Below are 16,700 nucleotides of genomic sequence, written 5' to 3'. Positions count from 1 at the left end.
CTCTTTTTTTAATTTATTTTTTAAAAATAGAAACAGTGTTTGGCCACATTGCCCAGGCTGGTCTCAAACTCCTGGGCTCCAGTGATCCACCTGCCTCGGCCTCCCAAAGTGCTGAGATTATAGGTGTGAGCCACCACACCAAGCCATAATAATGGTATTTTTTCCTATTTATAGTGACTTAGCTTTGATGAAATTTGATTATGTAAGAGGCCATAGATTATGGTTTATTATTTTTTAAAATGTTGTTAATGTTACACAAATAGTATTTTTATTTCTCTGGGATAATTATTGGTGTGTAAAAGATACTTTGGGGGAAAATATTCTCTTCTTAAATCAGTGCTACCAGTTACCATTCATTCACTTGAATCAAATTAACTGTAAGGTAGTATATCAGAAAACTTAACTTTAAATATAAAACTTGTGATTCTGATTTTTGTTTATATAGTTTTTATAGTCGTGCTTTTGAGAAGATGTTTCAACAGTGTTTGGAGTTACCCTCTCAATCAAGATACTCAATTGCATTTCCACTACTTTGCACTCATTTTATGAGTTGCACACATGAACTGTGTCCAGAAGAGGTAATTATAGTGTACTACTGTGAGTTATATGGTATGCAAAGTAAACTAGATCAAACCTGTAGCCAACCAAATATTTACAGTCATAATTACCTAACTTAGCTTCCCATCAAATACATCTCTGTGCAGAATCAGAAAAGTGCTTGAATAGATACATAGGTTTAATATATATATGGATAAATAAACATAAGTATAATAAGAACATACCATAAAGTCACTTGGAATTACCTTTTTTAAGATAAATGGTGGGTTAGGTATTAATATCTGTGGAAAAGATGTATATAGTAATTGATTTTGTATACTTAATTTTCCTCTTAAACTGTCACAGAAAGGACTCAAAAATTAAATTTATGGATTACTGAATAAACATAAGTCAGAGAGATTCACTAACTTATTACTAAATTGTTAATAAATATATTAAGCAAAATCCAGATTTGCTGATACTTGTGGGATACATACATGCATGTGCATACACACACAGTTGCAGAGTAATTGAACTGCTTGGTAGTTTTGTTGATGCCAAGTATCTGTGAAAAATATACTCAGTGTTTCTTCTAATCTTTAAAGAATAAATATTTTCTAACTGTCATAAGAATATAAAGATTAAATAATGTATTTCTTTATTATAATTTAACTTAGTGTTTAGTCCCTTTGCTTAAAATTGCAGAACTTGTCGTGGTCAGTTTCTTTAAGCATTAGACAACATCTGTTGCAGATTGTATGCCAGTATTCCAGGGGAAGCCAACTTTGAGACAGAAGTTAGCTTACAGGAAGTTTATTAGGGAATACTTTTAGAATTTCTACCTATGAGGATATTAATACCACCAATTTTAATAGATATATGAATTTTTTAGATTTAATAGATTTTTTTCTCCCAAACTTGACATCTGAGATGTATTATTGTTTCCTCACCATCAAATTTCTTTTCATTAAATTACCCATAAAATCCTTCTATTTATATGTCATGTCTTGAATCCATCCTCTACTTTCCATTGCTATTGTCATTATTACAGTTCAGATTTATGGTACTCTTCATATGTACTCTAAATGGAGTTCATCTTTGCCTGGATTACCTAAGTGGTCTCTTTGCTTCTGCCATGGTTCTTCTAAACTTTATTCTCAGCACCGTAGCCAAAGGCAGAGGTCAGATAATAAGAGAGATTTTTATGACATGTTGAACCTTAGTTTTTCTCCATCTCAGCATTTCTGAGCTATTGAAAGGGAGTAGTGAAATCAGATTTGTATTTTAAGTAAGTTAGTATCTGTAAAGAACAAATTTGAGCAGTCTTAATTCAGTATTCTTTTTTCAGGAAGAATTAATAACAGAAGATTTATGTCTTTCAGGAGTCAGAATTTGATTAAACAAAACACTAAGTGTTTATTAATTGAAATCTTTCCTAAGGTGAACCAATAGTTAATTATATCAGGTTGTAAATCTTTTTTTTTTTTTTGGTTTGACTTTCTATTAAAGTTTTACAGGGCATTTTAAATAAAATACGTTAGATATCATAATAGATCAAGGAAAAGTTATTTTATATGCTCAAGTATTTTTATATTTTATGTATTTTACATTTATTTCATCATAGAAATACTGTATGTAAGCTCTACATATATGATTATGGAAGGTCAGGGCAGGAAAACTGTTAAAAATTTTATTTCTTTGTAAAGTATTACAAATGTATCGTGCAGAAATTTACAGTGTTTTATACTTAACATTCCAGTTACCATAGGTAAGAAAAAAACCATCAAACAATTGCAACCCACTAAAACTAAAAAGAGAATCCTGTAGAGATGGATGCATGATCACCTTTTTTTTTTTTTCCTCTTCCTGGGAGCAGTGGGGTTTGATTTTAGAGATTTGAATGTCTTGGACTTTCTATTACCAAATTGATTTCTCACCATTTTATTTAAATATTTGAGCTCTTCTTTCCCGTTTATACAATTACAAAGTTGTGTCACAATTTGTACATTTATAGAGACACAGATATTAAATGAAATAAGATTGGAAACAGTACTCTAAATCTGTTTCCTTTCACATTATATGTTTAATATTTTGACATTTAAGAACTGGATATAGGACTTTGTGGAATTTGAAAATTAAATACATAGTTTTTCATGTTAAGCAAAATACTGATTTTTCAAGACTCCTCCCAGCTATACATTGCTTTCATAATCACCAAATACTTTGTCATTTATGTTCAAATACCGTATGGTGAGTTAGTTGTTAGAAGAGGCAAAAGCAATTTTTAACATCTCCCACCCTCACTTCTTATTGCAGAATGTACCTTTAGCCTAATTTTCCATGTCTATTTAGAAGTCTTTTTAATTCAAAGTACTTTCTTTATAACTTGTTTTATTATTATTTTTTATTATTCTGCCTTCACAGCGACATCATATAGGAGATCGCAGCCTTTCCTTATGTAATATGTTCCTAGATGAAATGGCCAAACAAGCTCGAAATCTCATCACTGATATTTGCACAGAACAGTGTACCCTTAGTGACCAGGTAATGATTTAAATGTTTTCCAACAGATAGGAAATTTGTGTGTGAAGGCAAGAAAATGTGCTTTTAGCCAGTTGTTTTACTTTCCATTCTTTAGTTCCTACACTGTTAGTAAACCTCATACCTCTGTTGTAAAACTCCATTAACAGGTATAATTTCTTAGATGTAAACTTTTTGGCAAGACTCTACGTACTGTTTGTGTTCTTTAATCAGGAGTCACGTGTAGTTTTTATGTGTGTGTAGTGTTAGCACCTGATTCTGCTATTTCATTGAAAGTTGCAAAAGAACTAGAATTAAGCATATTTGGTGATTTTCAATCCACTGTACTTATAATTCAGATTGAAGCTCAGATTGCCCCATCATCGGCACTGGGAGTCTTTTTTTTTTCCTTTCCAACTTTAAGAATTTATTTATTTATTTATTTTTTATTGTACTTTAAGTTTTAGGGTACATGTGCACAACGTGCAGGTTAGTTACGTATGTATACATATGCCATGTTGGTGTGCTGCACCCATCAACTCGTCATTTAACATTAGGCATATCTCCTAATGCTGTCCCTCCCCCCTCCCCCCACCCCACAACAGGCCCCAGTGTGTGATGTTCCCCTTCCTGTGTCCATGTGTTCTCATTGTTCAGTTCCCACCTATGAGTGAGAACATGCGGTGTTTGGTTTTTTGTCCTTGCGATAGTTTACTGAGAATGATGGTTTCCAGCTTCATCCATGTCCCTACAAAGGACATGAACTCATCATTTTTTATGGCTGCATAGTATTGCATGGTGTATATGTGCCACATTTTCTTAATCCAGTCCATCATTATTGGACCTTTGGGTTGATTCCAAGTCTTTGCTATTGTGAATAGAGCCACAATAGACATACGTGTGCATGTGTCTTTATAGCAGCATGTTTTATAATCCTTTGGGTATATACCCAGTAATGGGATGGCTTGGTCAAATGGTATTTCTAGTTCTAGATCCTTGAGGAATCGCCACACTGACTTCCACAATGGTTGAACTAGTTTACAGTCCCACCAACAGTGTAAAAGTGTTCCTATATCTCCACATCTTCTCCAGCACCTGTTGTATCCTGACTTTTTAATGATCACCATTCTAGCTGGTGTGAGATAGTATCTCATTGTGGTTTTGATTTGCATTTCTTTGATGGCCAGTGATGATGAGCATTTTTTCATGTGTCTTTTGGCTGCATAAATGTCTTCTTTTGAGAAGTGTCTGTTCATATTCTTTGCCCACTTTTTGATGGGGTTGTTTTTTTCTTGTAAATTTGTTTGAGATCATTGTAGATTCTGGATATTAGCCCTTTGTCAGATGAGTAGGTTGCAAAAATTTTCTCCCATTCTTTAGGTTGCCTGTTCACTCTGATGGTAGTTTCTTTTGCTGTGCAGAAGCTCTTTAGTTTAATTAGATCCCATTTGTCAATTTTGGCTTTTGTTGCCATTGCTTTTGGTGTTTTAGACATGAAGTTCTTGCCCATGCCTATGTCCTAAATGGTATTGCCTAGGTTTTCTTCTAGGGTTTTTATGGTTTTAGGTCTAACACATAAGTCTTTAATCCATCTCGAATTAATTTTTGTATAAGGTGTAAGGAAGGGATCCAGTTTCAGCTTTCTACATATAGCTAGCCAGTTTTCCCAGCACCATTTATTAAATAGGGAATCCTTTCCCCATTGCTTGTTTTTTCAGGTTTGTCAAAGATCAGGTAGTTGTAGATACGCGACATTATTTCTGAGGGCTCTGTTCTGTTCCATTGGTGTATATCTCTGTTTTGGTACCAGTACCATGCTGTTTTGGTTACTGTGGCTTTGTAATATAGTTTGAAGTCAGGTAGCGTGATGCCTCCAGCTTTGTTCTTTTGGCTTAGGATTGACTTGGCAATGTGGGCTCTTTTTTGGTTCCATATGAACTTTAAAGTAGTTTTTTCCAATTCTGTGAAGAAAGTCATTGGTAGCTTGATGGGGATGGCATTGAATCTCTAAATTACCTTGGGCAGTGTGGCCATTTTCACGATACTGATTCTTCCTACCCATGACCATGGAAAGTTCTTCCATTTGTTTGTATTCTCTTTTATTTCATTGAGCAGCGGTTTGTAGTTCTCCTTGAAGAGGTCCTTCACGTCCCTTGTAAGTTGGATTCCTAGGTATTTTATTCTCTTTGAAGCAGTTGTGAATGGCAGTTCACTCATGATTTGGCTCTCTGTCTGTTATTGGTGTATACGAATGCGTGTGATTTTTGCACATTGATTTTGTATCCTGAGACTTTGCTGAAGTTGCCTGTCTGCTTAAGGAGATTTTGGGCTGAGACAATGGGGTTTTCTAGATATACAATCATGTCATCTGCAGACAGGGATAATTTGACTTTCTTTTTCTTAATCGAATGCCCTTTATTTCCTTCTCCTGCCTGATTGCCCTGGCCAGAACTTCCAACACTATGTTGAATAGGAGTGGTGAGAGAGGGCATCCCTGTCTTGTGCCAGTTTTCAAAGAGAATGCTTCGTTTTTTGCCCATTCAGTATGATATTGGCTGTGGGTTTGTCATAGATAGCTGTTATTATTTTGAGATACGTCCCATCAATACCTAATTTATTGAGAGTTTTTAGCATGAAGGGTTGTTGAATTTTGTCAAAGGCCTTTTCTGCATCTATTGAGATAATCATGTGGTTTTTGTTGTTGGTTCTGTTTATATGCTGGATTACGTTTATTGATTTGCATATGTTGAACCAGCCTTGCATCCCAGGGATGAAGCCCAGCTTGTGGGAGTCGTTATAGTCATTTGAGAGCTTTCTTGTTATCTGGTGTGACAAGATGTACCAGCCTTTCTAGTAGCTCTGTCTCTTATGAAGAGTGTTATAAATATTCAACACTCTGGTCTCTTTAATATTCTTGAAGTTGCAAATGTCCGTAGAAATTTTCATTTTAGGAAGGAACTCCTTTGTCACAATACAAATGCAGTGTAATTTCTTATGCATTTTTTTCCCCAAATACTAATCCCATGGCTTTAGTTACTGTCTAGGTATAATGACTAAATAACTTTCCTTGGCCCAGCACTGTCCAATGGAGATACTATGCAAACCACATATGTAATTTAAAATTTTGTAGTAGCCATACACAAAACTTAGAAACAGGTAAAGCTAATTTTAAAAACATTGATTCAACCCGATATACCCCAAAATGTTATTATTTCAGCATGTAATCATATGAATGAAATATTATATAGTTTTTATACTAAATCTTTGAAATCTGGTGTTTTTATCTTATAACACAGCTGAATTTGGACTGGGCACATTTCACATGTGGCTACTGTAATGTACAGTGAAGCTCTCCTTCTACCTAAAATGTTATTTCTCATTTCTCATTTGCCTGCTTTATTACCTGTCAAGTGAAATCAATTATTTCTTATTTGTACCTGTGTGTTTTTTTTGTTTTTTTTTTTTAATTATTGGTCTTAACAATGTGTTAGGTAGAAACCTCTGTGTCATCCTTGATTCCTGCTTCTTTCACTCGTCTAAGTTACTGAATCCTTTCAATTTTATCTCAGAAGTCTGTCTCAGATCTGCCCATTAAAATTTTTTTTATTACACTTGCCTATTTCATATCCCTTTTTCATGCCTTGTCTGAACTATTTCTAGCAGCTCTGTTATAATTTTCCTTTTTCAGTGTCTTCTTCTGCCAGTATCAGAGTTATCCTTAGAAAATATCTCTTCATGGCCAGGCATGGTGGCTCACGCTTGTAATCCCAGCACTTTGGGAGGCTGAGGCAGGCGGATCTCCTGAGGTCAGGAGTTCAAGACCAGCCTGGCCAACATGGCGAAACCCCATCTCTACTAAAAATATAAAAATAAAATTAGCTGGGTGTGGTGGCAGTCGCCTGTAGTCCCAGCAGCTCAGGAGGCTGAGGCAGGAGAACCCAGGAGGCAGAGGTTGCAGTGAGCCGAGATCGTGCCATTGCACTCCAGCCTGGGCAGCAAGAGTGAAACTCTGTCTCAAAAGAAAAGAAAAGAAAATGTCTCCTCATGCTGTGGCTGTTTTAAAAAATTGTAGCTGTCTTTTTGCCTGCAGTTTACAATCCAACCTCTAGCTTGGTATTCAAGGCCCTTCCGAATAGTTGAAACCTCTGTACTTTATCTTACACGTTATGCGCCACCACATAGTAGTTCTAACTACAGCTCTGAACCATCATATCTTTACATAGTTTTTTTCCAAAGGCCATTTAATCTTTCTAGTGAAATGTTCTTTTTCATTCCTTGCTTGCCTGGTATGGTTTTACTTGTCTTTTTAATAGTAATTTAAATAAGCATCTATGAATTTACTCTATGATGTGTTTCTTCACAAGATTTACCCGTTTCTGTTTTCCACCAAACTATGTGCATTACCCAAGCTAGCTAAGTAAGCTCTGTATCTCACTTATATTTCTGTCTTTTAATATTGTTGTGATATTTACAACATAGCCTGGATTCAGCTAATGTTTGCTTGAATAGTTAGTATGCTCTCAGAGTAATTGGTGTAATATAAGATTTCATTCTTTTCTAAATTTAGTTGCTGCCCAAGCATTGTGCCAAAACTATCAGTCAAGCAGTGAATAAGAAATCAAAAAAGCAGACTGGTAAGAAAGGGGAACCTGAAAGGGAGAAACCAGGTGTTGAGAGCATGAGGAAAAACAGGCTGGTTGTGACCAAGTAAGTGTCCACTTATATTATACCTTTTTGCTCCAGGTAAAATATTTATTTCATTTTTTTTCTATGACATTAGTACTGAGGAAATGCTAATAATTGTATATTCTTCATTTTCCAGCCATTTTTAAAAATATTTCTGAGCTTAATTAACCTGTTAGTTGCTTATTTCATATCAAAATACAGATTTTGGCCTTTAGAAGAAAATATATGTAATAGGTAATATTTGTCTTTTTATACTAAGTACTGAAGGCCAATTGTATGTTTAAAAAATTTTGTGTGGTACATTATAAGCAATCTGTAATTTTTAATTTATTTAAAATTAGATACCGGAGACTTTATTTTGGCATGTTTGTGATATATTAGAACATACCCAATGTCATTATTATAAAAAAGAAATAACAGACCAGGTAGCATTCAGGGATCTTTGCTTGCTTCATTGTTTGCAGGGGAGGTGTAGGTGGGTAATAATTGGGTAAATATTTTTTGTTTAAAGTATAGTTCCTACTTTCTTGCTAAATTGAGCAAGCCATTGCCCTTTCTTAGACAACTTTCCTTCTCTCATAACAGAAAGTACTTCAGGAATTGGAAGTGATTATCTTTATGAGTGCAGAGTAAGCTCTACCTTTGTGTATTAAGTCAGTATATTCGTTACTACCTAAAGGTAGAAACAAATGATGCCATCTTTAGAATATTGCTCTTATGTGTTAGTTATAACCTTAAAGATTTTGAACTTTCTCAGTTTAGGAAATTAAAAAGTCAAATTCTCTAAGCATTATCTCCAAAAAAGGTTGATATATTTATAAAATTAATTTTGTATTGCCTATGATGACATGTTGAACATTTTACTTAACTGTTTATTAATGTTTTTTTCAGCCTTGATAAATTGCACACTGCACTTTCTGAGTTATGCTTCTCTATAAATTATGTACCAAACATGGTGGTATGGGAACATACCTTTACCCCACGAGAATATTTGACTTCTCATCTGGAAATACGCTTTACCAAGTAAGAAAGAATATTAACGGTTTTTTGTTTGTTGACTCAGTAATGAGTTTGTTATTTAATTATTAATGACTATACAGTGTTTTATAAGGAAAAGCATTAGTAGAACTGGATTAGTGTTAAGAATAATGAACCGGGCCAGGCGTGGTGGCTCACGCCTATAATCCCAGCCCTTTGGGAGACTGAGGCAGGCAGATCACGAGGTCAGGAGATGGAGACCATCCTAGCTAACACAGTGAAACCCGTCTCTACTAAAAATACAAAAAATTAGCGAGCGTGGTGGTGGGCGCCTGTAGTCCCAGCTACTCGGGAGGCTGAGGCAAGAGAATGGTGTGAACCCAGGAGACAGACTTGCAGTGAGCCGAGATCGTGCCACTACACTCCAGCCTGGGTGACAGCAAGACTCTGTCTCAAGAATAATGAACTGGGAAATACAAAGAATAGTGAACTGAAAATTACTTAAGATACCCAGATTCTTTTCTCATACCTATTAGTATTAACTAGTAACACCAGGCAAACAGTTAATATCTCTGAGTCATAGCTTCGTTATATACAAAGTGAGAAGATTGGAGCAAATCAATGTATTTCAGCTTGCAGGTGGCAACCCAATTGGTTCATGAAATCAGCTTATTAGGTTGTAGTCAAAGTTTAGAGAAAGAAGTGGGAGGGAAAGAAAGGACAAGAGGAAGAAAAAAATAGGAAAAAAAAAAAACCCAGTACACTGTGTGCATTAAATATATATATTGCTTCGTGAAATATTTCAGTTGCATGTATGCATGTGTGTTGACTTGCAGTGTTAAGATGTGTGTCATGCAGTAGGTCACAATAAAATGTTTGAAGACCTGAGGACTAGATAAACCATTACATGTTTTCTGAATTCACATGTCGCTGTTAAATAAGCCAGTAGAATTCTAGATTCTTGAATTCTCAATTCTAATTAGAATTTCCTGTTATATATAAATATATATTTTATGTATGTATATGAAATAGTGCATTGATAAGTCAGAAACCTTTCAACTTTATAGATATTGTTTTAACCTTTTTCTGAAGTTACATATTAATATTTATTCATGAAAATTTTTATTTGACAATTTTTTTCTTCAAAGCCTTGAAGCAATTTATAAAACAAAATTTTGCCAAAAGGTTTTCAAAGTTTCTGTAGTCATTAACAGGTGGTATTTGTATTTCTACTGTATGCTTAACATTGTGTTAAGTACTGTAGGTAATAATGAGATAAAGATAGAACTGTAGCTGGTGAGATGACTAAAAGAATTAGAGAACAGAATATGACAGTATATAAGTTGGCACTAAGTTGAGTGTTAAATTATCAGTTGACTTGAGAAGAGTCTGGCGATGAACTGGCTTTTATTCTCCTTAGTAAGTCAGGCATCCTGACAGTAAAACCCAGAATGCCCTAGAACTTAGACCAAAGGGACATTGTGCCTTGTGGTGTTTATTATTCTCAAGTGGGTTAGAGGTGGGAGATTGGTAGGTAGAAGGGAGAGTTCGGTTTACAGCTCCCTTGTTTTCTTTGTAAACAGTCTGCTTTGTTAATCCACAGAGAAGCAATTTGTTTTTTTTAACCAAACATCTACTTAGTGATTAGGATCAAGGCAAGGGGAACAGCTTGTTTACCTTGGAAAGATTTTTTATTTTATTTTATTTATTTATTTATTTTGAGACGGAGTTTTGTTCTTTCGTCCAGGCTGGAGTGCAGTGGCACAATCTCGGCTCACTGCAACCTCCATCTCCCGAGTTCAAGCAATTCTCCTGCCCCTCAGCCTCCTGAGTAGCTGGGACTACAGGCGTGTGCCACCATGCCTGGCTAATTTTTGTATTTTTAGTAGAGACGGGATTTCGCCATTTTGGCCAGCCAGATAGCTTGTGAATATTAGTGGGTTGGTTTTTGTCAATCAACTGAGCACAGTCTTAGGACTTAGGGATTATACACTAGGATAGCAGTTTTCGTCTTGAGTTGGTTCTTCTTGACCTGTTTCTAGTGATGGGATTTGTCGGTTGTCTTTTAAGGATTCATCCTTATGAATACAAGCCTAAGATCTTTACAGATCTAATGCTCAGGGAGTTTTAAAGAAAGTGAAATAGGGGTGGCCAGTGTAGGATAAGATCATTTAGGGAAGTATTTTCAAAATTTGTGTTTCCTTTTTAGTCTTACACAGTTTCTTGAGATATAAACAGAACTGTGTTGTATGTGCTATGAGTGATTAAAGAAAATAAAGTTGTTTGTTGCCTTATTTTGTTTGACTGTCATACAGTTTGTTTAGAGGCAGCACTAAGTCAGGTAGATCTGCGGTCAAATCCTAGTCATAACCACTTCCCAACAAAACCTTATCAATTTATGTGAGTCCTGAGCTTTATTTTTTTTCCTCTGGGAAATACAGTGATAAGTACATTGTAGGTTTATTAAATGTGAGGATTGTAGGTAATTTATATAAAACCTCAAAAACTACTGGTACCTAACAGTGTCAAATAAATTCAAGCTGTAGACTAAATAGTTCATTGTCCTTGCTACAAACAACTTACCATGTTAAAGCAATTTGTAAAACCCTCTTTATACTTAAATCATTTTTGTTACTGGTATTCTTAGAATGTTTTTAATCATTTGTATTCACATTTCATTGTAGTTTTTAAGTTTTCTTTTTTCTTTTTTTTTCCTTTTTCTTTTTCTTTTTCTTTTTTTTTTTTTTTTTAAGGCAGTCTCACTCTGTTGCCCAGGCTGGAGTGCAGTGGTGCAATCTCAGCTCACTGCAACTTCTGCCTGCTGGGTTCAAGCGATTCTCCTGTCTCAACCTCCCAAGTAGCCAGGATTACAGGTGTGTGCCAGGCCCAGCTAATTTTTGTATTTTTAGTGGAGACAAGGATTCACCATGTTGGCCAGGATGGTCTCGAACTCCTGACTTCAAGTGATCTGCCCGCCTCAGCCTCCCAAAATGCTGGGATTACAATAGGCGTGGACCACCATGCCCGGCCTTCATTCTTTTTTTACGTTGTTTCCTGGGAAGATAATGACAGTAATTTTACAGCTTTGTAATAAATTATTTTTAAAGTTAATTTTATTGCTTGTTTAATATTAGATAACAGTAGGTTGAGTGGTTTATTTTACGTGAATGGAAAAGTCAGAGGCTTCTCTTATTCTTCTACCCCTTCTCCCCAGGTCAATTGTTGGGATGACTATGTATAATCAAGCCACACAGGAAATTGCAAAACCTTCAGAACTTCTAACAAGTGTAAGAGCATACATGACCGTACTCCAGTCAATAGAAAACTATGTGCAGATTGATATTACAAGAGTATTTAATAATGTGCTTCTTCAACAAACACAACATTTAGATAGTCATGGAGAGCCAACCATTACAAGTCTATACACAAATTGGTAAGGAATGCATTTAGAAATTTGTAGTAGCAGAAAGTTTGTAATGAAGTACTTAAGAAAATTAATTTTTTGTGAATAAGTACTTATTCATATTATCAGTCAACTTAAAATTATATGCAGGAATGTATATCATGATACATTCTGAATTAAGCAGTTTCTTCCAGTTATAAGTTTACGTTTCTCCTTAGGTATTTGGAAACTTTGTTACGACAAGTCAGCAATGGCCATATAGCATATTTTCCTGCAATGAAAGCATTTGTGAACTTACCGACAGAAAATGAATTAACATTCAATGCAGAAGAATATTCTGACATATCAGGTGAATAATACTATACCACGGTTTAGAGAATGAAGAACACTTAATTCTTTTGCTAGTGTCTTGATTCTTTTGACTTTTGATTCTGTTGTGACTATTTCATTCAATTATATGCATAACTGCATATTGTATCTTAGAATTACTTTTGCATTTTGTATTCTCTCTTTCTAGAGACTTTTATCAGGATTTTACATTAGTTTTTATAATGAGATGTTGTATTGTGTTAATGTGCATTTTCTTAAAATATTTGCTCTGTCAGAAGTATAAAATTAAGTATGTTTTCTTTCAGAAATGAGATCACTATCAGAATTACTAGGCCCATATGGTATGAAGTTTCTAAGTGAAAGCCTTATGTGGCATATTTCATCACAAGTTGCTGAACTTAAGGTAATATAGTCTTTATTAATTTTAGCTTTTAAACATTAATTCCTGAAAAACATTTCAGGGATATGAGCAACAAGCCTACAATGTTAATTATTTTAATCCAACATGAAAGTACTATTATGAAAATGAAATTAAATAGCTAGCAAGGCCTTTTTATGGCATCTAAGTTTAGTTTTCTCTATTTTGTAGGTGAGAAAATGGAAAGCCAAAATAGGTGAATTGACTTGGTAAAGGGGGCAGAACCTCAGGGTCATTGGCTTGTGGTCAAGCCTTCATAGTATTGAATCATGATGTTTCCTTTGAAATACCAGCTTCAAAATTCCAGCCAAAGTTAAAAATTTGTTCACACTTGCAGTTTGAATGTATTTGCTTTCCATAGATTATAATACAAAAATTATCAGGCTTATTGCTTTTTCTTAGGTAATCTTTTAAATTATCTTATGCCCTCTAAGTTGGATGAAAAATGCCTTTAGAATGCTTAATGTTTCAGTAAAGATGTAAAGCAACTGAAGCAACAACATTTTAAATACCTTTTTTTAGCCTTTTAGAAATATCCTAGAGCTAAGGTGATTTATATTGAATGAATTTGTATATATAATAACTGTGTAGTTTTTGAAAGAATTTGAACTTGGGTCACTAAAACTTTTGAACTTACAAGCAGAATAGAGAAGTCATGTTTTAAAATAAACATTTTCTTTGTAAAAGCTTTTTGGTGGTCTTTTTTTTTTTTTTTTTCCTGAGATGGAGTCTCACTCTGTTGCCCAGGCTGGAGTACAGTGGCACGATCTCAACTCACTGCAACTTCCGCCTCCGAAGTAGCTGGGACTGCAGGCACACACTGCCAAGCCTGGCTTATTTTTGTATTTTTAGTAGAGATGGTGTTTCACCGTGTTGGCCAGGCTGGTCTCTAATTCCTGACCTCAAGAGATCCGCCCACCTCGGCCTCCCAAAGTGCTGGGATTACAGGCACAAGCCACCGTGCCTGGCCAATTTTTAGTTTCTTAAGAAAATGATAGATGGTACTGGTAAGTAGCTTACAGTTCAGATGTAGCACATAGAGTTCTAAATGTGGTAATCTGATTTACTGAAAATTGAGCAAATATATAGAACAAGTTAATTTCCAAAAACTTAATAGTATTTTGCTGAGTGAGTAAATAGCAAGAGTCAGTGTGATTAAAAGCTTAGTATAGTCAAAGATTTAAGGAGAGGCAATATTACCCATTGGTTAAGAACTCAAGCTTTCAGCCAGGCGCGGTGGCTTATGCCTGTAATCCAGCACTTTGGGAGGCCGAGGTGGGCGGATTGCCTGAGGTTAGGAGTTCAAGACCAGCCTGGCCAACATGGTGAAATCTCCCCTCTACTGAAAATACAAAAATTAGCTGGGTGTCGTGGTGGGCACTTGTAATCCCAGCTACTAGGGAGGCTGAGGCATGAGAATCACTTGAACCCAGGAGGTAGAGGTTGCAGTAAGCTGAGATCACACCACTGCACTCAAGCCTGCATGACAGAGTGAAACTCTGTCTCAAAAAAAAAAAAAAAAAAAACTCAAGCTTTCAAGTTAGGTTTTCCTGAATTTCAGACCTATCACTTACAAGCTTTGATTTCAGGCAAATGTTTAAGCTTTTACTTTGAGAGAATTTTATGAGATCATGCATGTCAAGCTTTTAGGTACTCAGCATAATGTCTGTTATTTTAGTATTCATCATATCATTATCCTCTCATTGTTATTTTTAAAGTTTTCTGCAATTATTGTATAAAAGTCAACTTTTAGATGCCTTAAAATATAAAGTTTATAAACTTTATATGGTTGTAAATATACAAACATTGAAATGCTAGTCTTGGTTCTTTATAGGCAGTATCATTCTTATTTATTAGACTGATTCTCCTGTAAATACATAATTTTTTTTCTATCCTACTGTTCTCAAATAACAAATTTCTCATCTCCAATTTTTTTTCTTGTGTTCCTTCAGTATGAGATAATAGAAGAATTACAGCTCTGAAATTTTACTTAAGCCAGCTATTTTTTATTTCAGACTGAATAAACTAGGCACTTACAGAATTATCTGTATTATTTTTTGCTTTTTTGTTATTTAATTTGATGGATACAGTATCATGGTACAGTAATAAAAATTAGCCTATTTTGAGTCTCTCTGAATTCATTTATATGAACAGTTCCTTAATACTGCAGGGATCTGGCCTTCTGCTTTTCCTTCCTCCTTCACTTTTCCAGCGCGGCTGGCCTGATTGCTGTTGTGTCATTTCAAACCACCCTTCACTAAGACATGGTCATAACTTGCCTGTTCATGACATTCATGTATTTTTCAAATGTCACCGTATCAGAATGTCCTTCCTGACCAAGCTTTCTAAAATAGCAAACATCACTTTTTATTCTCTTCATTCAGCTGTATGTGTATCTTAATTGTGACCTCTCATGCAGTGTATTTGTTTATGTCACTCTCACTAGAGTATAAACACAGTTCTAAACTCTGTTAAAACCTTGCTGCAGACCTAACACATAGTAGGCGCTTAGTAAATATTTGTTGGATGCAAAAATAAAAATAGCTAGCTTTGTTTGTTGGAGACAGAGTCTTGCTGTGTCACCCAGGCTGGAGTGCAGTGGTGTGATCATGACTCACTGCTAGCTCGGCCCCCCTGGGCTCAGGTGATTCTGTCACCTCAGCCTCCTGGGTGGCTGGGACTACAGGCATGTGCCAGCAAGTCCAGCTAATTTTTTGTAGAGACAGGGTTTTGCCATATTGCCCAAGCTGGTCTCTAACTCCTGGGCTCAAATGGTCCACCCACCTCAGCCTCAAAGTGCTGGGATTACAGGCACGAGCCACTGTGCCTGGCCCCAGCTTTCTTAACTCTGTTTTATTCAAGGACTTTTCTAAGATCTTCGCTTATCTTATTAACTCCTTTACATTTTTAAAAGAGGTGTTTTCCTTATTTTACAAATTAGGAAAGTGAGGCCAAGAAAGATTAAATAACTTATGCACGCTTACATTTTAGTAAGTGGTGAAACTGAAATTTGAACTCAGTCTGTCTAGCACCACAGATTATGCTAGTACCATGCTACACTGCCTGTAGAACTGAGAGAGGTCTCAGCAGTCATCTGACCTACTCTTATCTGATGAAGGAGCACATGTTGCATTTTTCTAGCTGTATTATCTGGTCTTTTTGAAAATGAGGCCATCTTATCAATTGCTGTACATCTCTAGTTTATGTTGATTTAGTATCTAAGTAGTAATTTTTTGTTGGTCCTCATTCTTACATCAAGAGGCAGGGATTTCCTTTGACGAGATCACCCTTCACATATTTAAAAACTGCTTCCCTTCATGTATCATCTTTCTCTTCCTCGTGTGGAATATATTCATATTCAGTCTCTTTGCCATCTTTGTCACTCCTTCCTCTGTACAAACTCTGTTTTTTGTTGTTGTTGTCACTCTTAGAGAATAGTGCCCTGAACCAAGAATGAGTTTCAGATAAGGTGTGATGAGTGAGAGTACATTTATCTATTCTGGATACTGTACTTACTGACACAGTTTAAGATAGCATGAACACATTTGGTAGCTATGCCATACTGTTTTCACAATCAACTTACAATCAGATGAATTGTCTCTTTTTTTCATTTATGCTAACCTTAAACACATGGCTTTCCACATCTTATATTTTGTGAAATTTTTAGACCTGAGTGTATGCTTCGTAGTTTTTCTTAGTAAAGTTTATCTTGTTAGGTATTGTCCATTATTCTAGGGTCTTTTTTTGAGTACAGATTTTATCCTAGTCTTTTAACAATTATTTTATAAACTTTTTAGCCTTGTCTCTTAAGTATGAATGTTATCAAAT

General features: G+C 35.3%; 1 protein-coding gene across 3 annotated transcripts in view; it reads left to right on the top strand.

Annotated features, from left to right (window-relative positions):
• The window catches only part of NCKAP1 (NCK associated protein 1), a 115,460-nt gene that overhangs the window by 72,248 nt on the left and 26,512 nt on the right, over positions 1-16,700 (top strand). For all 3 annotated transcript variants that reach the window (XM_055289939.2, XM_055289938.2, XM_055289937.2), the window contains 7 exons: positions 446-578; positions 2,962-3,081; positions 7,625-7,764; positions 8,635-8,766; positions 11,936-12,154; positions 12,343-12,473; positions 12,760-12,857. In XM_055289939.2, coding sequence (XP_055145914.1) covers positions 446-578; positions 2,962-3,081; positions 7,625-7,764; positions 8,635-8,766; positions 11,936-12,154; positions 12,343-12,473; positions 12,760-12,857 — 973 coding nt within the window. The remainder of the gene's footprint in view (positions 1-445; positions 579-2,961; positions 3,082-7,624; positions 7,765-8,634; positions 8,767-11,935; positions 12,155-12,342; positions 12,474-12,759; positions 12,858-16,700) is intronic.

This window comes from Symphalangus syndactylus, chromosome 8 (assembly GCF_028878055.3).
Source record: "Symphalangus syndactylus isolate Jambi chromosome 8, NHGRI_mSymSyn1-v2.1_pri, whole genome shotgun sequence".
Lineage (NCBI taxonomy): Eukaryota > Metazoa > Chordata > Mammalia > Primates > Hylobatidae > Symphalangus > Symphalangus syndactylus.
This window is presented reverse-complemented; position numbering and strand designations above follow the sequence as displayed.